This window comes from Coregonus lavaretus (assembly GCF_964263955.1).
Source record: "Coregonus lavaretus genome assembly, chromosome: 16".
Taxonomy (NCBI): Eukaryota; Metazoa; Chordata; class Actinopteri; order Salmoniformes; family Salmonidae; genus Coregonus; species Coregonus lavaretus.
The window spans coordinates 2,408,280-2,435,537 of NC_140003.1; the positions used below are offsets into that span (position 1 = coordinate 2,408,280).

The 27,258-nt window shown below is 45.0% G+C and overlaps 1 protein-coding gene across 1 annotated transcript in view; it reads left to right on the plus strand.

Moving 5' to 3' along the window:
- Positions 1–27,258, plus strand: part of clybl (citrate lyase beta like) — a 194,833-nt gene that overhangs the window by 62,727 nt on the left and 104,848 nt on the right. The window contains exon 2 of the mRNA XM_084179614.1: positions 12,244–12,457. Coding sequence (XP_084035740.1) covers positions 12,244–12,457 — 214 coding nt within the window. The remainder of the gene's footprint in view (positions 1–12,243; positions 12,458–27,258) is intronic.

A 27,258-nucleotide genomic window follows, 5' to 3' on the forward strand; every position in this document is an offset into this window, starting at 1 on the left:
GTAGCCAGTTATGGAGGGCTAAAAGTCTGCTGAACTGTTCAATGCCACTATTTAGGGAGGGCAGAGTTACAGATTATGGGACGTTTGTTTGTGTCAAGTAGTTCTGAGCTGCCCTTCATAATGTCATTGAATCCCACATGAACTATGATGGACTCAATTTCCTGATGCTGGTTTAAAATGTTTTGGAGCAGCTTATTGAAGTCCTGTACTCGTGCTCCTGGAAAGCACAAAATTTTTGCTCCAGGGACTTAGACATTTCTCACCATTAAACTGCCCAATACAACGGCCGGAGAAGGGAATAGAGAAATCAGCCCATTCCCAATGCTCACACAATTCGTTGAGCCTTTCACTGGCCCTTGAGAAGCAGGATAGCGTACGACCGCTGCTCCCAGTGATAGGTCCAGACCTCCCACAGCAGGCAATGCCCAATCAGATCCAGAGAGAGGGAAAGGAGCCAAACTCGATGAAAAAGCCGCTGCTGGAGTCAGCATATTTGGAGTTAGCACCGCCGTCACAGACACAGGCAGTCCCAGCGATGAAGGCACAGGTAGATCAGGCACCAGTGCAGTGAAGCCTTCCTTATGTCAATCTGCTCCGAACCTCTCGCGGTCACTCCCGTCCACTTAGCAGCATGCCGCTGCCTTCGGTTTCCACAACTTGTGACATGGGACCAGCGCTGATTGGAACACTCTTCTTGCTGTTCTCTGTCTACTTCACTACAAGATGGAGGTGGAGAAGCGGATGGAGACGACTTCCTTGGCAGGCAAGTTCCAGGTAGAACATAGGGACAGATGACAAGGCGGGGAAACATCCATTAGGCCCGAGCAGTGTCTTGCCAATCTGCGTTTTCCCCATAAATTCGCACAGAATCGAGATTTGTTTGCTAAGCATAGCCACCTCTTTCCTGAAGTTCCCCGCTAGCAAACAATTGCCGCATTGGAACTCCGGATTTTCAATATTGTCCCGGACAAGAGCGTAATTTACACAGCTTCTACAGCTTGAGACGTTCATTAGCTGTTCCAGGCGAAGCGGGCTCCATTGCAAATGGCTAGTTGGTAGCAGGTGTTGACACAGGTATCCCAGTTCTTGAGTTCTGAAGTTTTCGGCATCGAGCTCCGCGATGCTGCGTCGGGTCCTGGGCGGCCCGGTGGTGGGGTCCTCCGTGGCTACAGGGAGCGCTCCAGTCTGGATGTCTCTGCTTTGCCCCTGGTCCTTCTCTCCTTCAGACCTCTCCAGCTTGACCCCAGGCCCTGCAACCTTTGCATCCACGGATTCTATCACAATAACGTGCTGGGTTCCACTCCCTTCATCAACAGTGATTAGTTGGTCATCTCTCCATGTATTGCGTCCCGCTGGCTTCACAAAGCTCCTGTGGCCTCCAGTGAGATGTCCTTCACTGTAAACTGTTTAAAGCAGGTTTAACACAGTTGCAGCCAACAGTATTTTTCAGTTAAAACACTTTTCTGCCGTCCTTCCTTCCGTTACCCACAGGTGTTCGGAGCACGCTAGATAGCTAATTAGCCCAGCTCTTCTGTAAAAAAGTGCTGTATTCTGGATGTTGAAAATACATATTTTCAGGACGTTGAAATCAGGTTCCTTTTCAGTTCTGAATTAAAGTTGAAAATACAGAATTTATAGACGTCTATGTTTGGGCCAAATCAAGGCTGGTCCAGACAGGACAAAATCTGAACCAAACATAGACGCCCACGTGGTGAAACTCCTGGACAGCAGTTTTGAGTAGCCTGATTATCCATTCCATATTGTCAATTTTACGTTGAACTGTCCTGTTTTTAGGATATGTTGTTTGTTAACATGTCAGCAAAAAAATAAAAAATATTGGGTGCCATTTAGATTAGGCTCTTTGATCGGAGAAACCTCCATGATGTAAAAAGTGTCTCTAATTACATTGTCATATATTTTATATCCAGATTTCTTTTGACGGAACGTTGGTGGAGCGTGGCAGCGACGTCTCTCCAACAGCAACCTGGGAATGTATTAATATTTTGCGCCCCAGCCTTTGACAAAGTGGGCACTGCTTATCACAGGGCGGCATCAACGCTCACCTAAAAAGCCCATATGCCACTGGTTGACAGAAAACGTCATTGTTTTTGGGCAGAATTATGTGAGGTTTTATGTGTTGTTGGAGGTGCGTCTTGGTCAGTTTAACTCAGAAAATGCCGCCCTCTTCAATCTGCCGCAATAGGCGGCTACCTAATCCTACCCAATGAGCGGGCCGGCCTTGAGTGCAACACATCACTGAGCCAGACCTTGCTCTTTTATTATTAGGACAAGAGAAGGATGAAAGAAAGGAGGATAAGAAAAATAGAAAAGCTAAATAACTATTAGATTCTCCTCCGTCCGTCTGAATGTTGCCACTCGTGTGTTCAGAACTGAGACTCGCTAAAAACACACACAGAAACAGCTTTATGCTGAGCCAGAGGCTGGCACAGGGGGTCGTCTTATTGCAGAAGATCAAAATGGATGACTTTTGACCGTTTTATTTCACACCACTTCCGTCGCCTTCTTGGGCGCCGCCGGCTTGTTTACGCTTCACACTATCGATTTGATTTCCTTCCGCTTTCTGTTTTTATTCATCTGTATTTATTCCCTCCAAATGTAATCGTAAACCTTCTTTCTGAAAGTCATTTGCATATTAAAGAGCTCCTGATTATAATAACACAGATCTTTAATTTTGTGCCTTTTAGACACCACAGCTTGCCCTCGCTGCAGGCCTGGAGACAGTTGTTGAAATCTGCATATTGAGAAGGGAATCTGCGGTTGTCAAGGTTTATATTATATCTGTTATTCGGGCTGAGCAATATGTTTGTAGATGGTTAATAGATCATTTATAGATAGATAATTTATAGACCCAGTACTCGCTAGGGCTAGGCTATATTTTGTACCGTATGTGACAAGTACGGCTATTCTTCTCTGCGCTGTTCTGTAGAAGCTGGTGGAGGGAGGACGGCTTAATGGCGTGTAATGGCTAGAATGGAGTGAATTGAAATGTATCAATAATGCTCAATGTGTTTACCTTTCATTCATTCATTCATTCCATTCCAGCCATTACAATGAGCCTTTCCTCTGATTTATGGTTACCCCAAATTATCATTATGAAGAACATAGGAGCCCATAGAATTATAATTCTATAATTTCAGTAATTTGTATCCTATGGTGGAGCGTTTTGTGTTTTAGGTCTAGCTTGTAAGATATAGACAGTCATTGGTTTGACACAGTTTGTCAGAGAGCAGGATGAAGAGGTGGATGTCTATATTGTATAGTAGGCTTCTCAGGTAGATCAAGGATGGATGGTCAAGCTAAAGGCAGCTTGTTTGTCATTTTAATTTAACCTATAGGATTCATACAATACAACTCTATTGTCCATAGTTACAGAGAACAACTGAAATGTGTCTTCTGCTCTCTTAATCTCAACCCCGCCACACACAGTTGAGAGGAGCACAGGGTCAGTCTGCAATGCAGCGCCCCATGATGGAGAACGTGTTATGGGGATAAGGGCCATGCTCAAGGGCCCAACGGTATGGGATTGTTGTTAGGATAGGAACCCGCAGCCCTCTAGTTGCTAGATCAATTTCCCCCTTTTTTCCACTGCCCGGCACGGGATTCGAACAGCCAACCTTAGATAACCCAGCGGCTATCTACCAAAATTCAATAAATATAGTACCCAACATCGGATTTGGACCAAAGTCCTTCCTGATAATGATTAAGACATGAGGAATCCCACCCAAATCCCACCCCAACAGCCAGTATACAATATCAGTTATCTATGTCTGACAAATATTGTGAGTATTGTTTCTTTATACTTTGTAATGTATCCCCAGTTAATCTGGTGATGGTTATTTTCCCCTGTCCAGAGAAATTAGTCATTGAAGTTGTTTGCCTTATTTCCCCATTATACAGTGTGATTTGACTACAACATGGAGCTGTTCCTGCTATACTGCCTCACCCTTTTTATCCAGTTTGCTGGTCTCTAGTGTGTATTAAATGGATTTGCACCTTTGTGGAATTACAAAGTTAGCAAAGCTATAGCTCAAGCGGTAGCTCTTTTTCCCTCAGGAACCAAGTTTGATCTGCTACAGTAGCTAGCTACTATACGTGGGAGACATGGAACCCCCCCCCCCCCCCCCCCCCTTCCTCCCCTCCACCAACCCTTCCCTTCCAGAGCCACTGGGCCTGGGTCCGCTAATGAGAAGCAGTCCCTTCCAGCAGCATATAAACCCACTAACACACACTTACCTCTTATCTCAGACCAATAAAGCCGCTGCACAGCGGCCCCGCCTCCCAACACTTTACAGCCACTAATGTTAGCCGCCCCGCCCCGTGTTATCATAACCTTTCATGTAAAAAAGAGAGGTAGAAGGAAAATAATTTGGTAATGTTGCAGCGCAGTACAGTACTTCAGGGACTGTTAAATGTATAAAACAAATATCATGGTTTTTACAGCGGGAAAATGCCAACCAGATGTGCGATAGTGTAAATAAAAGGATCCAGATTGCTTATATCGTTGTAGCAATGGTGTATGCATGTGTGTATGTATCATATATTACAAATGGTTCAAGCGCCATTTTAGCTACTGTAATGTATCAATTACGTTTATGACAGCCTGTCTTTTACAAAAATATATTTTGGAGTTTTTATGTGAATATTACATTGTTAATGTTCACCACCAGTTCTTCCGTTATGGCTATTGAATTCCTCAGCTTTTCTGGGCTGACTCGACACCAGATGAGTGTTGGAACAATACTTTAATACAATAAATGATTTCAAAATAAGCTCATTCTTTTATGCGGTGTTGTTTGAGGGAAAAGGCAATTTAAAGAGTTTCTCCTGTACTTTTGTATACTTTTTAGCCAGTAGTTCTGAAAGTAGCGCTCACGAGCCAAAAGTGTTCCCCGAAAATTGTGTACTGGCCCACGTGGGGGAAAATGGCGAAACTAGGGATGTCGTGGCTAATTGAGATAAGACGGTAATTCTGCTCATAGATTATGCATGTATGAACTACACATTGACACATCCAGCCCAATGCGGGAGGTTTAAAAAATACTTAGTAGTCGCCAAAGTACCGGAGCATGTCTTTAAGAGTTTGCTTACTGTTCCAATCACTGGTTTGTTAAATCAGGTTGTTGTAATACATTTACATCGTGATATGCCTAGTTGATAATAGTCTGACATTTGCCATGTGTGGAAATTAGTTTTGCCCACCTTGTTCAACTTTACTGTAAAGCTTCTTTCCACCCATGGCAAATGTCAGACTATTATCAACTAGGCATATCACGATGTAAATGTATTGGTATTTTATACAACTGCAGTATGTAATCTCCTTTCCACACCAATTTCCTTTATTTTGGGATATAGGCTACCACATGTATTCTTTGCTTGAAAAACCAATCAAATAGTTGAACATGTAACATTAAACCCTCAATCATTTACCTCCCTGGCTGTGACTGTGTCCAAGATGCTCCCTCCTCCCTCCACCGCTCAGACTGTTCTACCTGTATTTCTTCCCTCAACTCCAATGTTTTGGTTCTGTTGCATCTCATCTTATTCATTGGAATGTGTTTATTTGATGTGTTACTGTAATTCAGCTTTTAGCTGCCATAGTACACATTAAAAGGCATGAATGGCAAGTAAACAATGACAGATCACTCTCCGAGGCTGACGTGTAAAGCCAATGGTAGGTCTTGGCAGTACTTTCCCTCATGTTGAACACAGCTGATGGTGGTACTATAAGAGTCTCCCAGCATATTTGTTCTTGTGGTGGAGAATGAAGCTACTTTGTATTTGAGCAGCCATATAATACATGGTGGTTTTGGCTCTTTGTGTGTGTGTGTGTGTGTGTGTGTGTGTGTGTGTGTGTGTTTGTGCGTGCATGCATGCATGCGAGTAAATTCCTCTCTAAACAATCCCCTGTTTTTATTTATCCATAAGCCCTCTGAGGTAATACTGTAGTAGTAGAAGAACATCGCACAATAATTGAGTCTACAGTGCAGTAGTAAACTGATACACAGAGGAATGCAACACTTCAGTTAGCTTAGGGTATACAGATGTAGGATCTTAATTTGAGCCAGTTTTCTACAGCAGGAAAATAATCCTGCAGCAACAGGAAATGTGAATTATCATGTGGATTATAATGAATGGACATTTTTGTAGGGGTTGATACATTTTTTGTAAGGGACATAAGTTGAAATTACAAACTTCAAAAGCCTTTTTAAACCTCAAATACACTACAAGTTTTAAATGTTCTGCATTGCGGGACAGTTTCCTGCAACAGGGTGATCAAATTAAGATCCTACATCTGTATGCTTTAACCTGCTATTACGCACACAGGCACATGTGTGCCATACTGTACTATTGATCAAGACCCCGCTGCATTGAAAGCAGTAGGCTAATTCACACTGTCTAAACTCTGAGCTGAGGGTAACTAACACTGGTCTGCCCAGTGCACCTCCCTCTTTCTCCTACAGATTGGGCTAAACAGGGTTTGCTTTATTTGATGGTCCTATCATATCTATCACACTGACCTCACCTTTCCCCTCTTCCCCCCCTGCGGTCGCCAGGTTACTGCGAAGGCAGCCTCCCTGCACTGAGCTAAAAGGGGGAAGAGAGAGTGAACAATAGAAAGAAAAAAAGGGAGATATTTGAGAAATGCTGAGTGTGGTGTCTGACCTCTGTGTCAGCTGATCTGGTCACCCACTCCTCTTCTGTCTCTGGTGACTTCACATCAAAGGGCCTCTTCTCTATCCCTCTTTCTCTCTCACCTCTTTTCCCCTCTGCTCTCTTTCCCCCTCTCTGTAGTTTTTATTTATTTTTTAATTAAATCTATTCTTTAATTACCGCCAACATCTTCTGGTAAGCGTCCCCCACTTACATTATAATTTATTTGCCTTTCAAGTGGGCACTTAAAACGTCTCTATAACCATTCACCCCGGAGCGGTCTGTGTTGAATGGAGAAGACTTCATTTGGGTCTCAACAACCACCACCCTCCATCCCTCACCCCCCTTCTGCCCTCTACCTCCCTCCTCCATCCCCCCACACCCTCTTTATTTTTCATTCTAATTTCGCTTTTTTTTTTCCTCCTTCGTCAATATAGCTTTTTGTCCCCACAAAGTGACATCCAGCAAGATCCTCCCTCTTTCCTCTGTTCCCTCCAATCCACACGACGCACACAGGCTTGCTTCTTTTGCATATTCCTTCTACCCTCTAGCCCTTTAGTCCTTTGTGAGATATTGTTACTTACCAAATCTAAACACACTAGCGTTCGAGGAGACCCCCACAGAGAGCCCTATGTGTACCTGAGACCCACTAAAGACCTCAGAGAACTAAAACCACCTGAATTGGCTTTATTTGACCTGCTCTTGCTGCATCATCCCCCTGCTCCAGATTAGGCCCTCAGGTTGATACTGCGGGGCATTCGTAAACATGGTGGATGGGATTAAGTGGCTATTGAAGGGACTTTAGCACCTTTAAGGAGAACAAAAGAGTAGAAAAGAGAAGGCTTCTGCCCCCCTTCCTTTATATAAGGAGCACCATATCCCCCTCTTCTGTCCCTTTCTTCTCGCTTTCCTCCTCCGGGCTGAAAAGAAGCCCTGTCTATAAATATGATCCCTCGAAGAGGACCTCGGAGGCTCAGGGAGACTGCAGTGACAGCAGAGAGGCTGTTTCCTACTGTAATTAGATATGTGATCCTAATCATTTAGGCCATTCATTAGGGCTAATAGTTTGACCAGCCTGAGCGACAGAACAAATAATTAAGATGTGACGAGTGTGTGCTGTGTGCCATAACTGTGATTATTGATGTCTGACTGATTGACTGACTAAAAAGAGAGAGTGTGTGTGTTTGCATGCGTTTATGAGTGTGGTTTTTGTTTGTGTGTGTGTGTGTTTTGCGTACGTGTGTGGGTGTGATTAAATGTGTGCTAATTTGTAGGCAGCAGAGCCTATGCAAACATGGCTAAATGTATGTGAGTGACTGCTTTTCACTCCATGGGCTCTGTGGTGTTTATATAACCTCTTCTGTTTGCTTGAGACAGCCTCTGATTCCAGGACTAATTACTATGACATTCTATGCAGATTTGCTGTGTTGTCCAAACTTTAGAGTACACACACACATACTTGTGTGCATACACACTTGCGTGCATACATGCGCGCACACACACACACACACATTCACAGGAATACACAGATACATACAGTACCAGTCAAAAGTTTGGATGACAGCTTACACAGCCTGGAGGTGTGTTGGGTCATTGTCCTGTTGAAAAACAAATGATAGTCCCACTAAGCGCAAACCATATCGCTGCATAATGCTGTGGTAGCCATGCTGGTTAAGTGTGCCTTGAATTCTAAATAAATCACTGACAGTGTCACCAGCAAAGCACCCCCACACCATCACACCTCCTCCTCCATGCTTCACAGTGGGAACCACACATGCGGAGATCATCCGCTCACCTACTCTGCGTCTCACAAAGACATGGTGGTTGGAACCCACAATCTTAAATTTGGACTCATCACACCACAGGACAGATTTCCACCGGTCTAATGTCTATTGCTCGTGTTTCTTGGCCCAAGCAAGTCTCTTCTTCTTATTGGTGTCCTTTAGTAGTGGTTTCTTTGCAGCAATTTGACCATGAAGGCCTGATTCACGCAGAGTCCTCTGAACAGTTGATGTTGATATGTCTGTTACTTGAACTCTGTGCAGTATTTATTTGGGCTGCAATCTGAGGTAGAGTTAACTCTAATGAATTTATCCTCTGCAGCAGAGGTAACTCTGGGTCTTCCTTTCCTGTGGCGGTCCTCATGAGAGCCAGTTTCATCATAGCGCTTTATGGTTTTTGCGACTGCACTTTAAGACATTTTTCGGGAATGTCTTAAAGTAATGATGGTTCTTGTCATAATATGGACTTGGCATTTTACTAAACAGGGATATCTTCTGTATTCCACCCCTACCTTGTCACAACACAACTGATATGCTCAAACACATTAAGAAGGAAATAAATTCCACAAATTAACTTTTAATAAGGCACACCTGTTAATTGAACTGCATTCCAGGTGACTACCTCATGAAGCTGGTTGAGGGATTGCCAAGAGTGTGCAAAGCTGTCACGGCAAAGGGTGGGTACTTTGAAAAATCTAAAATCTATTTTGATTAGTTTAACACATTTTTATATACTACATGTTAAATGTGCAACCAGAGGGAAAAAAACTCTAGACCACCTTTACTCCACACACAGAGACGCATACAAAGCTCTCCCTCGCCCTCCATTTGGCAAATCTGACCATAACTCTATCCTCCTGATTCCTGCTTATAAGCAAAAACTGAAGCAGGAAGCACCAGTGATTCGGTTAATAAAAAAGTGGTCAGATGACGCAGATGCTAAGCTACAGGACTGTTTTGCTAGCACAGACTGGAACATGTTCCGGGATTCTTCAGACAGCATTGAGGAGTACACCACATCAGTCACTGGCTTCATCAATAAGTGCATCGATGATGTCGTCCCCACAGTGACCGTACGTACATACCCCAACCAGAAGCCATGGATTACAGGAAACATCCGCACTGAGCTAAAGGGTAGAGCTGCCGCTTTCAAGGAACGGGACTCTAACCCGGACGCTTATAAGAAATCCCGCTATGACCTCCGATGAACCATCAAACAGGCAAAGAGTCAATACAGGTCTAAGATTGAATCATACTACACTGGCTCTGACGCTCGTCGGATGTGGCAGGGCTTGAAAACTATTACAGACTACAAAGGGAAGCACAGCCGCGAGCTGCCCAGTGACACAAGCCTACCAGACGAGCTAAACCACTTCTATGCTCGCTTCGAGGCAAGCAACACTGAAGCATGCATGAGAGCACCAGCTGTTCCGGATGACTATGTGATCACGCTCTCCGTAGCCGATGTGAGTAAGACTTTTAAGCAGGTCAACATTTACAAGGCCGCAGGGCCAGACGGATTACCAGGACGTGTACTCCGAGCATGTGCTGACCAACTGGCAAGTGTCTTCACTGACATTTTCAACATGTCCCTGACTGAGTCTGTAATACCAACATGTTTCAAGCAGACCACAATAGTCCCCGTGCCCAAGAACTCTAAGATAACCTGCCTAAATGACTACCGACCCGTAGCACTGACGTCTGTAGCCATGAAGTGCTTTGAAAGACTGGTCATGGCTCACATCAACAGCATAATCCCAGAAACTCTAGACCCACTCCAATTTGCATACCGCCCCAACAGATCCACAGATGATGCAATCTCTATCGCACTCCACACTGCCCTTTCCCACCTGGACAAGAGGAACACCTACGTGAGAATGCTATTCATTGACTACAGCTCAGCATTTAACACCATAGTGCCCTCTAAGCTCATCACTAAGCTAAGGATCCTGGGACTAAACACCTCCCTCTGCAACTGGATCCTGGACTTCCTGACGGGCCGCCCCCAAGTGGTAAGGGTAGGTAACAACACATCTGCCACACTGATCCTCAACACGGGGGCCCCTCAGGGGTGCGTGCTCAGTCCCCTCCTGTACTCTCTGTTCACCCATGACTGCATGGCCAGGCACGACTCCAACACCATCATTAAGTTTGCCGACGACACAACAGTGGTAGGCCTGATCACCGACAACGATGAGACAGCCTATAGGGAGGAGGTCAGAGATCTGGCCGTGTGGTGCCAGGACAACAACCTCTCCCTCAACGTGACCAAGACAAAGGAGATGATTGTGGACTACAGGAAAAAAAAGAGGACTGAGCACGCCCCCATTCTCATCGACGGGGCTGTAGTGGAACAGGTTGAGAGCTTCAAGTTCCTTGGTGTCCACATCACCAACGAACTATCATGGTCCAAACACACCAAGACAGTCATGAAGAGGGCACGACAAAGCCTATTCCCCCTCAGGAGACTAAAAAGATTTGGCATGGGTCCTCAGATCCTCAAAAAATTCTACAGCTGCACCATCGAGAGCATCCTGACTGGTTGCATCACCGCCTGGTATGGCAACTGCTTGGCCTCTGACCGCAAGGCACTACAGAGGGTAGTGCGTACGGCCCAGTACATCACTGGGGCAAAGCTTCCTGCCATCCAGGACCTCTATACCAGGCGGTGTCAGAGGAAGGCCCTCAAAATTGTCAAAGACTCCAGCCACCCTAGTCATAGACTGTTCTCTCTGCTACCGCACGGCAAGCGGTACCGGAGTGCCAAGTCTAGGTCCAAAAGACTTCTCAACAGCTTCTACCCCCAAGCCATAAGACTCCTGAACAGCTAATCATGGCTACCCGGACTATTTGCACTGCCCCCCCACCCCATCCTTTTTACGCTGCTGCTACTCTGTTAAGTATTTATGCATAGTCACTTTAACTCTACCCACATGTACATATTACCTCAACTACCTCAACTAGCCGGTGCCCCCGCACATTGACTCTGCAACGGTACCCCCCTGTATATATAGCCTCCCTACTGTCACTTTATTTTACTTCTGCTCTTTTTTTCTCAACACTTTTTTTGTTGTTGTTTTATTCTTACTTTTTTTGTTTAAAATAAATGCACTGTTGGTTAAGGGCTGTAAGTAAGCATTTCACTGTAATGTCTGCACCTGTTGTATTCGGCGCATGTGACCAATAACATTTGATTTGATTTGATTTTTACATGATTCCATATGTGTCATGTCTTCACTATTATTCTAAAGAAAAACCCTGGAATGAGTAGGTGTTCTAAAACGTTTGACTTGTACTATCCAACACACACACACACACACACAGTCTTTAATAAGTGTATTCAGCTGGATGTGCTAAGCCCTGCCGTAGAGCATTTGCATATGTTTGTGATCTTGCCACTGGTAAAGGTTTTCAAAGCCCAGGTCAACACAGCTCATTCACTTGAATGGAGAACCGAAAGATAAACAGTGAAGGTTTTCCACCGAGGGTTAGGGAAGGAAACCAGAACATTCAGGAATGTCCCTTTCTAATTGTATGGTTCTTAATTCTGGGGCAAGATCATTGTCAATGGGGATTGAACACAAAATGGCATCCTAAAAAGATCCACTTCTACAGTGTGTTGAAACATCCATGTACGGTATTTATAACAGTACCTGGCATTTAATTGTTGACCTTCTGTGAGGTTACGTTTGTTTTAGTTTGTTTAGTAATTAGCGTTGCAGCGTGCACTTGCACTTTTGTGTGTTTCTACATATAGGCCTATACATTTACATGATCCTGTGTTTGACAGGGACACTCGCTGGTTCCTGTCCGTGGCTTTATCATGGTGTCATGGTGGACGTCGCAGCCATCACGTAGCTTGTACCAACCTGAGATATGTGCCGCGGCGCGCCGTGCTCTACTGCCCCGGCAACGACGAGAGGAAGCTGAGGAAACTGGCGTCGCTGAGCGGCCTAGACTGTGCCGTACTGGACTGTGAGGATGGAGTGGCTCTCAGCAAGAAGGTACTGTTAGACACACACGGGTGTGCACACTCACACACAGGCATCACGCACACAAACTTGTACCTCGCATGGCACACACACTTGCACAATCATCTCCACACACGCTCTTAAGACACACATACAATCACAGGCACACACACAGACACACTCCCTCGCTCCCAGCTTCCGCCTTGGCTAAAATCTTAATTCCAGCTCTCTCTCTCGGTCAGCCAGGTGCTGCCAGGCCTTACTCAATGGTGAATGAGAACTGCCTAAGTGACAACAAGCTAATTTCACCCAATTACAATACCACAAAGGCCTGTGCAAGTGTATGCTGCAACCTTAAAACAAGGTGACCACATGCCACTGAGTCCCAACTGGGCGACCAGCAGGAAGCCAGCAGATGCAGCAGGTTAAAAAGCATTCTGTTCCTGCCCACACGGCCTCACACGGCTTCCCCATTGGCCTTGCCGGCCTCCCCTGCCTGCCCCAGCCCACCCCATGAAATCATGAATGGTTAGAGAAGAGAGGGGGTAAAGGGAAGGGGAAGAAGTTAAGACACAAAGGTTTTTAAGTCCTGATAATAAAGATGAATGATATGGCTCGGACTGTTCCTGTCGAATGAGAACAAAATAAAAGATGAGTAGTGTGACTGACAGGCTAAACAGCTGTGAGCCTGTTAAGGATGTCAATGTTTAGAAACAACAAGCTTTATGTTTTTATTGTGTGGAGGAGGTGGTGGAGAGGAATGCGGCATTGTGTATACACACACACACACACACGCACAAACAGCCAACCATGGAAAAATAGTATTGTATTCCAAGAATTCCCTTCCTGCTAATCCCATTACTGTCCCCCCTTCTGATCTGGGGATGGCCAAATGCTCCACAACAGCGCTCCTGAGTCGGAGCAGGATTCAGTCCATTTTCACAACCATATGTTAGCTTTAAAAATATTCTGGCACATTGCGGCAAAGCCTGCGATACACTATTTATTTGCTAGGTTAGTACTATGTAGAAATTAGTTATTAACTCTTTAATAAAAGGCACATTTTCATCCCCTGCTCATTCTCTTCCATTTCCAACTCTCTCAGCTGCTTTGAGCATTGTGGCAGTTGGAAATCCATGGGGGTTTTGTTGTATACCTTCAGACAGGCCGCTTTATTTTCATACGGGGCTAAATTACACTTCTCGTGTGTGTGCATGCGTGCGTCCATTTTCCTGATGACATTCTGCCATTGAATGCATTTATGATTTAGATATTTTTTTAAATAATCTATTAAATCCGTGAAAACACTAAGTGAAGGAAGACCGCAGAAGACATGTCACAATAATCACCTTTGAGAATCAACCAAGTTCGCCGCTGACCTCCTATTATTGTGTAACATTGTTACACCAGAGAGCTAAGCTATCCGGCCTTCCTGTGTGTGTCTCTGTCAACATTGTTAGCTACAGTAGCTACGCTCGCTGCTAACCCTCGCTGTGATTACCTTCACCATGACAACGGCACAGCGGGCCTGTCGCCGTGCCAACCGATGCCAGGCCCACACGCTGCCCCTGTTCCTGCCCGCCTGACAGACGGAGTGAAAGAGAGCTGCCCAGAGCCTGCTAACTGCTACCCTGAGAGGAGAGGAGAGGAGAGGAGAGGAGAGGAGAGGAGAGGAGAGGAGAGGAGAGGAGAGGAGAGGAGAGGAGAGGAGAGGAGAGGGGGAGAGGGGGAGAGGAGCAAAGGGCTAGAGAGGAGGAGAGGAGGAGGAGGGAAATAGTAGGGGGAAGACAAGGCTGACCGCACTAACACTATTACACATATCATCATATCTGTAAGATCAGTGGGGAAGGAGGAGAAGAGGGCGATGAGGTGGAGGAGGGCAAGCTGAAACCCTGTAGTGGAGCTGACGGCTACACCTGTCTCTTTCATTTCCCCCCCTACCCCTCTTCGTACCCTATAGGCTAGCATTCCTCCTGACGTATCGCTCTCCCCCGTTGGCCTCCTATCTCCTTTCCTCCTCCATCCCTCCCTCCTGACTCCCCTCCATCGAGATTTTCTGTGTAATCCCTGGAAGTTTGGAACTAATGAACTAACTGCTGAGCCTCTGCCATGGAGCCTGGTCCAAAACTATATTGTACTTCACACTCCATTTCCTTCGCCAGATGGTAGGGTGGCGTGGCCGCGCCGGAAGGGAGCAACCTCGCACGCACATAAACACATATATACACACATGCATGCAGGCACATACACAAGCACGGACACATGCTCTTACACGAGCATGGATGCACAGACAGACAGACACACACACACACACAGCGCTTTGGCCGGCAGGGAGCACCTCTCTCACTGGAGTGTGAAAGTGGACGGATGTTGTTTTCTTTGGCCATTTTGATGGTTTAGAAAAAGACTAACTCTGAGATATAAAATGGCCCTGGTTCCATTAGCTTAAAACAAGGCTGCAGGCTATTGTCACAGACCAGGGGTGAGGATGTCTTTGGTTAGGTTTGGATGCGTCTGTCTGTGTATTTTTCTGTGTCATCTGATCCACTCTCCTGCAGGTGGTGGTAGTGACTGCCACACAACACAAACATGGTGACCAGCTCTCTTGCTCTGAAATGCTCATACATTCTCTCTCTCTCTCTCTCTCTCTCTCTCTCTCTCTCTCTCTCTCTCTCTCTCTCTCTCTCTCTCTCTCTCTCTCTCTCTCTCTCTCTCTCTCTCTCTCTCTCTCTCTCTCTCTCTCTCTCTCTCTCTCTCTCTCTCTCTCTCTCTCTCTCTCTCTCTCTCCACACTTCAACCCATGTCACCCCTCTCCATTACTGTTTTTTGTTAAAAAATTAAAATATTCACATTGTACAATCCATAAAAAGTTAACATAAATACAGTTCAACTTTCACATCAACACATTTTAGTTCATAATTACATAACATGACTTACAGATTTAATGGTGTCCATGGAAGTTTTTGGAGTCCATCTTATTTCTTCTTTTTAGTTACTTTTCGATTTGAAAAGAAAAGTGTTTGAACAAAAAGTTGTTTTATAGTCATAATGCATATTGTCTTCCAAATGTTACTGTTCACAATGCTTATTATTGTACACCATAATTATTTAGTAATGCCATCCATGTTAATATCGAAAACACATAGTGAAAGACAGAGTTGGGATTTATACAGTGCATTAGGAAAGTATTCAGACCCCTTCCCCTTTTCCACATTTTGTTACGTTATAGCCTTTTCCTAAAATGGATGAAAAATAATAATAATCCTCATAAATCTACACACAATACCCCATAATGACTAAGCGAAAACAGGTATTTAGACGTTTTTGCAAATGTATTAAACATAAAAAACAGATACCTTATTTACATAAGTATTCAGACACTTTGCTATGAGACTCAAAATTGAGCTCAGGCGCATCCTGTTTCCATTGATCATCCTTGAGATTTTTCTACAACTTGATTGGAGTCCACCTGTGGTAAATATAAATTGATTGGACATGATTTGGAAAGGTACACACCTGTCTATATAAGGTCCCACAGTTGACAGTGCATGTCAGAGCAAAAACCAAGCCATGAGGTCGAAGGAATTGTCTGTAGAGCTCCAAGACAGGATTGTGTCGAGGCACAGATATGGGGAAGGGTACCAACATATGTCTGCAGCATTGAAGGTCCCCAAGAACACAGTGGCCTCCATTCTTAAATGGAAGAAGTTTGGAACCACCAAGACTCTTCCTAGAGCTGGCCGCCTGGCCAAACTGAGCAATCAGGGAGGTGACCAAGAACTTGATGGTCACTCTGACAGCGCTCCAGAGTTCCTCTGTGGAGATGGGAGAACCTTCCAGAAGGACAACCATCTCTGCAGCACTCCACCAATCAGGCCTTTATGGTAGTGGCCAGACGGAAGCCACTCCTCAGTAAAAGGCACATGACAGCCCGCTTGGAGTTTGCCAAAAGGCACCTAAAGGTCTCTCAGACCATGAGAAACAAGATTATCTGGTCTGATAAAACCAAGATTTTGTCCTGAATGCAAAGCGTCACGTCTGGAGAAAACCTGGCACCATCCCTACGGTGAAACATGGTGGTGGCAGCATCATGCTGTGGGGATGTTTTTCAGCGGCAGGGACTGGGACACTAGTCAGGATCAAGGGAAAGATGAATGGAGCAAAGTACAGAGAGATCCTTGATGAAAATCTGCTCCAGAGGGCTCAGGACCTCAGACTGGGGCGAAGGTTCACCTTCCAACAGGACAACGACCCTAAGCACACAGCCAAGACAACGCAGGAGTGGCTTCGGACAAGTCTCTGAATGTCCTTGAGTGGCCTAGCCAGAGCCTGCACTTGAACCCGATCGAACATCTCTGGAGAGACCTGAAAATAGCTCTGTAGCAACAGTCCCCATCCAACCTAACAGAGCTTGAGAGGATCTGCAGAGAAGAGTGGGAGAAACTCCCCAAATACAGGTGTGCCAAGCTTGTAGCGTCATAGCCAAGAAAACTTGAGGCCGTAATTGCTGCCAAAGGTGCTTCAACAAAGTACTGAGTAAAGGGTCTGAATACATTTCAACAAAACTGTTTTTGCTTTGTCATTATGGGGTATTGTGTATAGATTGATGAGGGAAAAACACAATTGAATCAATTTTAGAATAAGGCTGTAACATAATACTTTCGGAATGTACATAGAAACCGATAATTCTCATTAGATCCCATATTTTTGTTTATTTATGTAGCAGTTCACTAAAAATATTCTAAACTCTCTTCATCATGACAATTAGGCATAGGACACATTTTACTCTTGACAAAACATCTCCACTTTACCACAGCACACACTTGTAAACATCGTACGGAAATCAACCATGCGGTATCTCTGACATTTTTACTCCACTCTCCATTACCACCAGCAAGCGTCATTCTTAGTTGTGCTTATCATTCAATTTGGCTGGTTGATGTTATAGTGTAAGGAAACTCGTGGTGTAATTGAATCTGCTATATAGAAGGACAGCTACTGTCTTTAATGCAGTGTTTGGTGTCAGCTGGTTATTGTCCAGTTTATTTATGTTCCAGTCCTGCTGGTGGCAGCGAGTGGGAAGTGAGAAGTGTTGCTACCAGAAACATATTGTAAGTTGTGTGTATATACACTGCTCAAAAAAATAAAGGGAACACTAAAATAACACATCCTAGATCTGAATGAATGAAATAATCTTATTAAATACTTTTTTCTTTACATAGTTGAATGTGCTGACAACAAAATCACACAAAAATTATCAATGGAAATCAAATGTATCAACCCATGGAGGTCTGGATTTGGAGTCCCCCATCAAAATTAAAGTGGAAAACCACACTACAGGCTGATCCAACTTTGATGTAATGTCCTTAAAACAAGTCAAAATGAGGCTCAGTAGTGTGTGTGGCCTCCACGTGCCTTTATGACCTCCCTACAATGCCTGGACATGCTCCTGATGAGGTGGCGGATGGTCTCCTGAGGGATCTCCTTCCAGACCTGGACTAAAGCATCCGCCAACTCCTGGACAGTCTGTGGTGCAATGTGGCGTTGGTGGATGGAGCGAGACATGATGTCCCAGATGTGCTCAATTGGATTCAGGTCTGGGGAACGGGCGGGCCAGTCCATAGCATCAATGCCTTCCTCTTGCAGGAACTGCTGACACACTCCAGCCACATGAGGTCTAGCATTGTCTTGCATTAGGAGGAACCAAGGGCCAACCGCACCAGCATATGGTCTCACAAGGGGTCTGAGGATCTCATCTCGGTACCTAATGGCAGTCAGGCTACCTCTGGCGAGCACATGGAGGGCTGTGTGGCCCCCCAAAGAAATGCCACCCCACACCATGACTGACCCACCGCCAAACCGGTCATGCTGGAGGATGTTGCAGGCAGCAGAACGTTCTCCACGGCGTCTCCAGACTCTGTCACGTCTGTCACATGTGCTCAGTGTGAACTTGCTTTCATCTGTGAAGAGCACAGGGCGCCAGTGGCGAATTTGCCAATCTTGGTGTTCTCTGGCAAATGCCAAACGTCCTGCACGGTGTTGGGCTGTAAGCACAACCCCCACCTGTGGACGTCGGGCCCTCATACCACCCTCATGGAGTCTGTTTCTTACCGTTTTAGCAGACACATGCACATTTGTGGCCTGCTGGAGGTCATTTTGCAGGGCTCTGGCAGTGCTCCTCCTGCTCCTCCTTGCACAAAGGCGGAGGTAGCAGTCCTGCTGCTGGGTTGTTGCCCTCCTACGGCCTCCTCCACGTCTCCTGATGTACTGGCCTGTCTCCTGGTAGCGCCTCCATGCTCTGGACACTACGCTGACAGACACAGCAAACCTTCTTGCCACAGCTCGCATTGATGTGCCATCCTGGATGAGCTGCACTACCTGAGCCACTTGTGTGGGTTGTAGACTCTGTCTCATGCTACCAACAGAGTGAAAGCACCGGCAGCATTCAAAAGTGACCAAAACATCAGCCAGGAAGCATAGGAACTGAGAAGTGGTCTGTGGTCACCACCTGCAAAACCAGTCCTTTATTGGGGGTGTCTTGCTAATTGCCTATAATTTCCACCTGTTGTCTATTCCATTTGCACAACAGCATGTGAAATGTATTGTCAATCAGTGTTGCTTCCTAAGTGGACAGTTTGATTTCACAGAAGTGTGATTGACTTGGAGTTACATTGTGTTGTTTAAGTGTTCCCTTTATTTTTTTGAGCAGTGTAGTTTGCTTAATTCATTCTGAAGTACCTTAAATAGTTGTTACATTACTATGGATTGCACATACAGTAGCTTTGCACTTGGATATTGGATAATATATGTTTTCTTCTCAGAATTAATTTAGAAGTGTAATTTGTTGGCCGCACATCAAAGTTTTCAGTTTAACATAAATTATGCAGCCAACTGTCATCCATTACATGACCTAAATTGAATGCACATATTGTTAGTCAAGAGAGGAAGTTTGAGACGTTTATTCTAAAAGTAAGAAGAGTCAAATGAATAAATATTTGACAGATAGGACACTTGGGGATCAATCCTCAGTGTGTGTGTGTCTGTCTGTGTCTCTGTGCGTGTGTGCGTGCCCGTGTCTGTGCCTGTGTGTTTGTGCATGCACCGAAATATATGTGTGTGTGCCCCTGATCCCATCTCTTCAGTGAGCCTAGTGGAGTTGCAAGAAACTCCCAGCCAACCTGCCAAGAATCACAAAATAATCTTAGCCGCTCACCCAGAAAATAGATCCTGCCCCAACGAGATCATACACACACCCTGTCCCTGCCAAACCAACCTGCCTGTCACAGACCTGTGTGTGCGTGCTTACTTGCATGTGTGCTTGTGTGTGTGTTTGTCCTATAAGTGTGTGGGTTAAGTGGCAGGTGTCGTGCCACTGTCATGTGAGGGGTGTGGTCCTTGGGGGGGTGAAGGTGCGTGTGGGGGTCAGAATTCGTTGAAGGTGCAGACTATTTAATGATTGGCTACGGTTAGGATTGTCCTTCTGGAATGGTAGTAGATGGGGTTTCCTCAGAGTGTGTGGTGTAATTCTTCAGCACACTGTGTGTGGTACAGTACTGAGTACTCCTAGCATCCCTCTCTATGGCCCTCACCTCTTGAGACAGAAACACACACGTTGTGCACACACACATGCTCCAGATGCTGTGGGTTGAGGCCAGGGGTTCAGAGAAAGAGAGAGGGATCATAAAACGCTGAGGAAGAGAGAATAGAGAGAACACAGAGGTCCTCTCTCCCCCTCTCATTATCCTGTTACACTCCCTTTTGTTTTCCCTGGCTGACCCACGGCCCGGCGCTACGTGTGCTATTGAACGGAGGGAGAGAGAGGAATGGAAGGAAGAAAAAAGGAGTGGAAGGGAGGGATGTAATTCTCCCTCTCCCCCACACCACCATGCGCTATGTGTGCGAGGGAATGAAGGGATGGAGGGAGGTAGGAAAAGAGAGAGGAAGGATGGATGGATTCTCCCTTCCCCTTTTCCCTCCTACATCACCATGCGCTACGTATGTTATGGGATGCAGGGAGAGAGAAGGAGCGATGGCGGGATAAGGGGAAAGATTATAAGTGTAACTGAGGGATGGATGGATTCTCCCTTCCCTCCTCCCCTTCTATACCTCTCCAGCTATGTGCGTCATGGAACACAGGCCCCAGGGAGGAGAGGGGGATGGACAGTAGTTTGTTTTAGCTGTAACCAACACTACTAAGGGATAACCAGTGGTGAGTTTCCCATAAGATTTGTAACTAACATGGCAGTTGACTTTTCTCAGGACCCAGACCCTATCCAACCATACAATAACAAAATCTATAATTTTGGTGAATTACGATTAAAAAAATAATAATTCTAACTAACTTTGACCAACTGTACCAAAGAATAAAAAGGCATAACACTAATCAATTATATTTGTTGTCACCAAACAACTGCATTTTCTTGGCTGTCTTGCCTTTGTTAAGACGTGGACGATCAGTGCACCAGCCCTGCGCTCCTCCCTCCCTCACGCGATCTCCCTCTCTCTCTTGCATCTTGCGTTACTGAGAATGAAGAGGGCAGCAGACAAGGCGGGTGTTAGTCATCTTACTACAGCTTCCTCCCGCAACGTGTGTTTTTTGCTAATTTATATAAAAAAAGAAAGAACTGAAATATCACATTTACATAAGTATTCAGACCCTTTACTCAGTACTTTGTTGAAGCACCTTTGGCAGTGATTACAGCCTCGAGTCTTCTTGGGTATGACGCTACAAGCTTGACTGTATTTGGGGAGTTTCTCCTACTCTTCTCTGCAGATCCTCTCAAGCTCTGGCAGATTGGATGGGGAGCGTTGCTGCACAGCAATTTTCAGGTCTCTAGAGATGTTCGATCGGGTTCAAGTCTGGGCTCTGGCTGGGCCACTCAAGGACATTCAGAGAATTGTCCCAAAGCCACTCCTGCATTGTCTTGGCTGTGTGGTTAGGGTCATTATTCTGTTGGAAGGTGAACCTTCGCCCCAGTCTGAGGACCTGAGCGCTCTGGAGCAGGTTTTCATCAAGGATGTCTCTGTACTTTGCTCCGTTCATCTTTCCCTCGATCCTGACTAGTCTCCCAGTCCCTGCCACTGAAAAACATAATCTAATAATAATATAATAATAATATGCCATTTTAGCAGACACTTTTATCCAAAGCGACTTACAGTCATGTGCGCATACATTTTTACGTATGGGTGGTCCCGGGGATCGAACCCACTACCCTGGCGTTACAAGCGCCATGCTCTACCAATTGAGCTACAGAGGACATACCCACAGCATGATGCTGCCACCTCTGTGCGTCACCGTAGGGATGGTGCCAGGTTTCCTCCAGATGTGACGATTGGCATTCAGGCCAAAGAGTTCAGTCTTGGTATAATCAGACCAGAGAATCTTGTTTCTCATGGTCTGAGAGTATTTAGGTGCCTTTTGGCAAACTCCAAGCGGGCTGTCATGTGCCTTTTACTGAGGATTGGCTTCCGTCTGGCCACTCTACCATAAAGGCCTGGATTTTTGGAGTGCTTCAGAGATGGTTGTCCTTCTGGAATGTTCTCCCATCTCCTCAGAGGAACTCTAGAGCTCTGTCAGCGTGACCATCGGGTTCTTGGTCACCTCCCTGACGAAGGCCCTTCTCCCCCGTTTGGTCGGGCGGCCATTTAAGAATGATGGAGGCCACTGTTCTTGGGGACCTTCAATACTGCATAAATGTTTTGATACCCTTCCCCAGATCTGTGCCTCGACACAATCCTGTTTCTGAGCTCTACGGACAATCCTTCGACCTCATGGCTTGGTTTTTGCTCTGACATGCGCTGTCAACTGTGGGGCCTTATATAGACAGGTGTGTGCCTTTCCAAATCATATCCAATCAATTAAATTTACCACAGGTGGACTCCAATAAAGTTGTAGAAACATCTCAAGGATGATCAATGGAAACAGGATGCACCTGAGCTCAATTTAGAGTCTCATAGCAAAGTGTCTGAATACTATTTCTGGTTTTTATTTGTAATACATTTGCAAAAATGTCTAAAAACCTGTTTTCGCTGAGGATTTTTGTTTATTTAATTCATTTTAGAATACGTCTGGAATGTAGCAAAATGTGGAAAAAGTCAAGGGGTCTGAATACTTTCCTAATGCACTGTACGTGCGTACACACACACACATACAGTTGAAGTCGGAAGTTTACATACACCTTACCCACATACATTTAAACTCAGTTTTTCACAATTCCTGACATTTAATCCTAGTAAAAATTCCCTGTCTTAGGTTAGTTAGGATCCCCACTTTTTATTTTAAGAATGTGAAATGTCAGAATAATAGTCGAGAGAATGATTTATTTCAGCTTTTATTTATTTAATCACATTCCCAGTGGGTCAGAAGTTTACATACACTCAATTAGTATTTGGTAACATTGCCTTTAAATTGTTTAACTTGGGTCAAACGTTTTGGGTAGCCTTCCACAAGCTTCCCACAATAAGTTGGGTGAATTTTGGCCCATTCCTCCTGACAGAGCTGGTGTAACTGAGTCAGGTTTGTAGGCCTCCTTGCTCGCACAAGCTTTTTCAGTTCTGCCCACAAATGTTCTATAGGATTGAGGTCAGGGCTTTGTGATGGCCACTCCAATACCTTGACTTTGTTGTCCTTAAGCCATTTTGCCACAACTTTGGAAGTATGCTTGGGGTCATTGTCCATTTGGAAGACCCATTTTTCAACCAAGCTTTAACTTCCTGACTGATGTCTTGAGATGTTGCTTCAATATATCCACTTAATTTACCTTCCTCATGATGCCATCTATTTTGTGAAGTGCACCAGTCCCTCCTGCAGCAAAGCACCCACACAGCATGATGCTGCCACCCCTGTGCTTCACGGTTGGGATGGTGTTCTTCGGCTTGCAAGGAACCCCCTTTTTCCTCAAAACATAACGATGGTCATTATGGCCAAACGGTTCTATTTTTGTTTCATTAGACCAGAGGACATTTCTCCAAGAAGTATGATCTTTGTCCCCATGTGCAGTTGCAAACCGTAGTGTGGCTTTTTTATGGCGGTTTTGGAGCAGTGGCTTCTTCCTTGCTGAGTGGCCTTTCAGGTTATGTCGATATAGGACTCGTTTTACTGTGGATATAGATACTTTTGTACCTGTTTCCTCCAGCATCTTCACAAGGTCCTTTGCTGCTGTTCTGTGATTGATTCGCACTTTTCACACCAAAGTACGTTCATCTCTAGGAGACAACGCGTCTCCTTCCTGAGCGGTATGACGGCTTCGTGGTCCCATGGTGTTTATACTTGCGTACTATTGTTTGTACAGTTGAACGTGGTACCTTCAGGCATTTGGAAATTGCTCCCAAGGACGAACCAGACTTGTGGAGGTCTACAATTTTTTTTCTGAGGTCTTGGCTGATTTCTTTTGATTTTCCCATGATGTCAAGCAAAGAGGCACTGAGTTTGAAGGTAGGCCTTGAAATATATCCACAGGTACACCTCCAATTCACTCAAATTATGTCAATTAGCCTATCAGAAGCTTCTAAAGCCATGACATCATTTTCTGGAATTTTCCAAGCTGTTTAAAGGCACAGTCAACTTAGTGTATGTAAACTTCTGACCCACTGAAATTGTGATACAGTGAATTATAAGTGAAATAATCTGTCTGTAAACAATTGTTGGAAAAATAACTTGTGTCATGCACAAAGTAGATGTCCTAACTGACTTGCCAAAACTATAGGTTGTTTACAAGACATTTGTGGAGTGGTTGAAAAACGAGTTTTATTGACTCCAACCTAAGTGTATTTAAACTTCCGACTTCAACTGTACATACACACACACACAAAGGCAGGCTGTCCTTCACCTGAGCTCATTTTAAATGGATTTGCGGGTCGTCACAGCAGGACACAAAATGCCTGGCCTGAGGAGAAAAATAAACTTCAATGTACAGGATGACTCGTGGCTTTGTTCACACACAAGTGCACACACACGTTCGACTTCATACACACGCGTCTCCACGCACATATACATTAACACGTTTGCACGCACGCACACACACACACACACACACACATACACGACACAACAACGACAGTAGCCCTCTACACTTCCAGATGCCTGTGTAGGGCAGCCCCCAACGTCACTCTTCTAATCAACTGTATACAAGAATGTCCTCTGCCCAACCCCCTCTGAGAAGCAGAGGTTACATCATGTAGGTCTGATATCTGATTGGAGTTACACTTTACAGTAATACTATTGTTCAACAACTCAGGTTTTGTATCCTAACAACTCAGATGCTTATAAAAGGATCTAAGATTAATTGTTCTTTCTCTTATTTGTTCCTGAGTTGCTGTGGTGAGATCTTTCGTTCTTTCTTCACCCCATGGGCTTTTGTGGCACGGCCTTTCAGGTTATGATTTCTCTGACCATGATTAGAATAAAGCCTTCTAATGCTTGTTAATGCTTTTAATTTAAGGCTATGCCTTATATGTGAATCCATTCATTTTACAAAGTAATTAAATACACTTGTGTTTAGAATTCTATTCTCAGACATTTCTTCACTGCCTATTACTGTAACTCAACCATAGTCTCTTTATCCTATGGAGTCATATAAAATATAATTAATTTATTGTGCTAATTGCTTAGTCTTATTACGAGCTGGATGTGAGGTATTTATAATGTCATACATGATAAATACTATGCCCACTACACCTGTAATATCAGTACAGTCTGTGGTGATGACATATTAAGCAAACATAATATAGTATAGTGTATATATATAGTATTCATGAGAGAACAACATTTCTGCCAGTTGCCCCCTTTCTGTATCTTCTTGCAACAGTGTAGAGCTTCTTTAATATTACAGTTGCAAGATATCTCAAACAGAATCATATTTTCCCAATGTTTGCACCAACTCCCAACTCATCCCTGTTTTCAGTCTCTAACAAACAATGTATTGAGATACATTTTATATTGAGTGATGAAATCAAATAGATTGTATACAGTAGAGACTGATGCAGCCTAGGAGGTGAAGACTGTAGGGCTAGACTGTCTGTCTTCAGGCTTGTGTGATGTGTGTAAAGCGGTATCCATCCATGCTGTGTAACGTACACACCACTCTGTAGGACACTGTGTGTGTGTGTGTTAAAGAGCTACCCTCTTGCATAGAAAGGTCAGGTGTTATACACTTAAAAAGCTCATCTGTGTGTGTGTGTGTGTCTCTGGCCTGCCTGCGTGTGTGTCAGCCTCTAATGATGAGGATGATGGAGGGAATCAAAGGAGGAGTGAGAGCCGGGGTTTCGGGGCGAGCGCACGGTGGGAGGCTAGGTGATTGGGGAGGGGGCTTTGAAGCAACTTGTTGGACGGCCGTCCATTAATGTAAAAGATGTCCCGTTTCAAAGTGCTTTATTCAAGCTCCGAGTACCAGCGCTCATAGGAGAGGACATGTCCGCAGGAATGTTCTCTCTGTCAATTTGTAAAAAAGAAAGAAAGCAAGAAAAAGGAATGGAGGAGAGGAGTGTGGGTAGGTGGGGGGTATGTTGGGTGTGTGTGGGTGGGGGTGGGGGGGGGGGGTGTTCCTGTGTGTCCACTGAGCTCCTTTTGCCTGCCAGCCAAGCATCTCTGTTTCAGAAGTAATGCACCGTCTCAAAGCCACAAAAGTACAGAAAAGAAAGACTGTCAACGTCTGCATCTCTTGTTACATGAAGTGGATTTATCCACACCGCCCGGCAGTAAATCAGCCTTGAACTTGGCCACTGGAGACTCTCAACCATCTCCTGTCTGCATTTTATCAGAGAATGTTATAAACGATGCTTTTTGATGGCTAACTGATTTACCAATGGCTATTCATTTTGTTTGGTCAGGAGTGTCTATGCATCACAAGGCAGGCAGGCTGAGACAGCAGTTCATGTCTCCATTTCTCTCTAGCCGATGTGTGTCTGTCTGTGTCTGAGTGTATGTCTCTCTGTGTGTGTGTGTGTGTGTGTGTGTGTGTGTGTGGCTGGTACTGTGTGTGGCTGGTACTGTGTACAAGCAGTTCTGAGTATCATCATCGCTTTTTAATATAAATTCTTAAGTCAATAAAATGCTCTAGCAAAGTATCTATTAAAGTTGGCACTGATTTCATAGGAGTCAACTGGTCTCTGTTTGAGGGGATGTCTGTCTGTATTCTGCCGTCTTGCCTGAGACATTATGGATTATTTCACCAGTTGAGAAAGGGGTGCACTGTGATATCTCCAAATCTTAGCCTGGAATGCCCCTTAGTCACAGTCACACAGTCGCTCACGCACACAGACTGACCGCACAGGTGCGCGAACACGCACGCACTGAGGAGGGACATGTGTGTGTGAGAGAGAACCTGTGTGTGTGTGAATGGGGACGGGACAAGTAAAGAGAGAGCTAGTGAGTAGGACTTCTGAGTGAACATCTCATAATAAAGTGGGTAGAGTAGCAGGTCAGCAGTGGTGAGACAGAGACACACAGAGGCGTACACACCATTAGGAACCCACAGTCCTATCCTGTACCCTACCGCAGTGCTCCATGGTTGATGTGGGGTTAGAACGGTTGGGCTTTGTGCGTGTGTGCGTGCATGCTTAGGTGTGTGTGTTTTGTGTGTGTCAGCATGTATGTACAGTTTCTGAAAGCAGGTTGACCTGGCCTAAGGTGCTCATTCAAGTTTATATCCCTCACCTCATCACCCCTTCTTCTCTTCATCTCTCTATTGAACAGGGTCATCACTCTAGCTGACAGGCACAGAAGGCAAGCTAATGACCACCTCTCTCTTATCCACATACACACACAGGCCCCCGCCTCTGATCTGACCCGACAAGTCCTAAGCCATCATTTCCTCATGTTGCTTATTTTACAACAC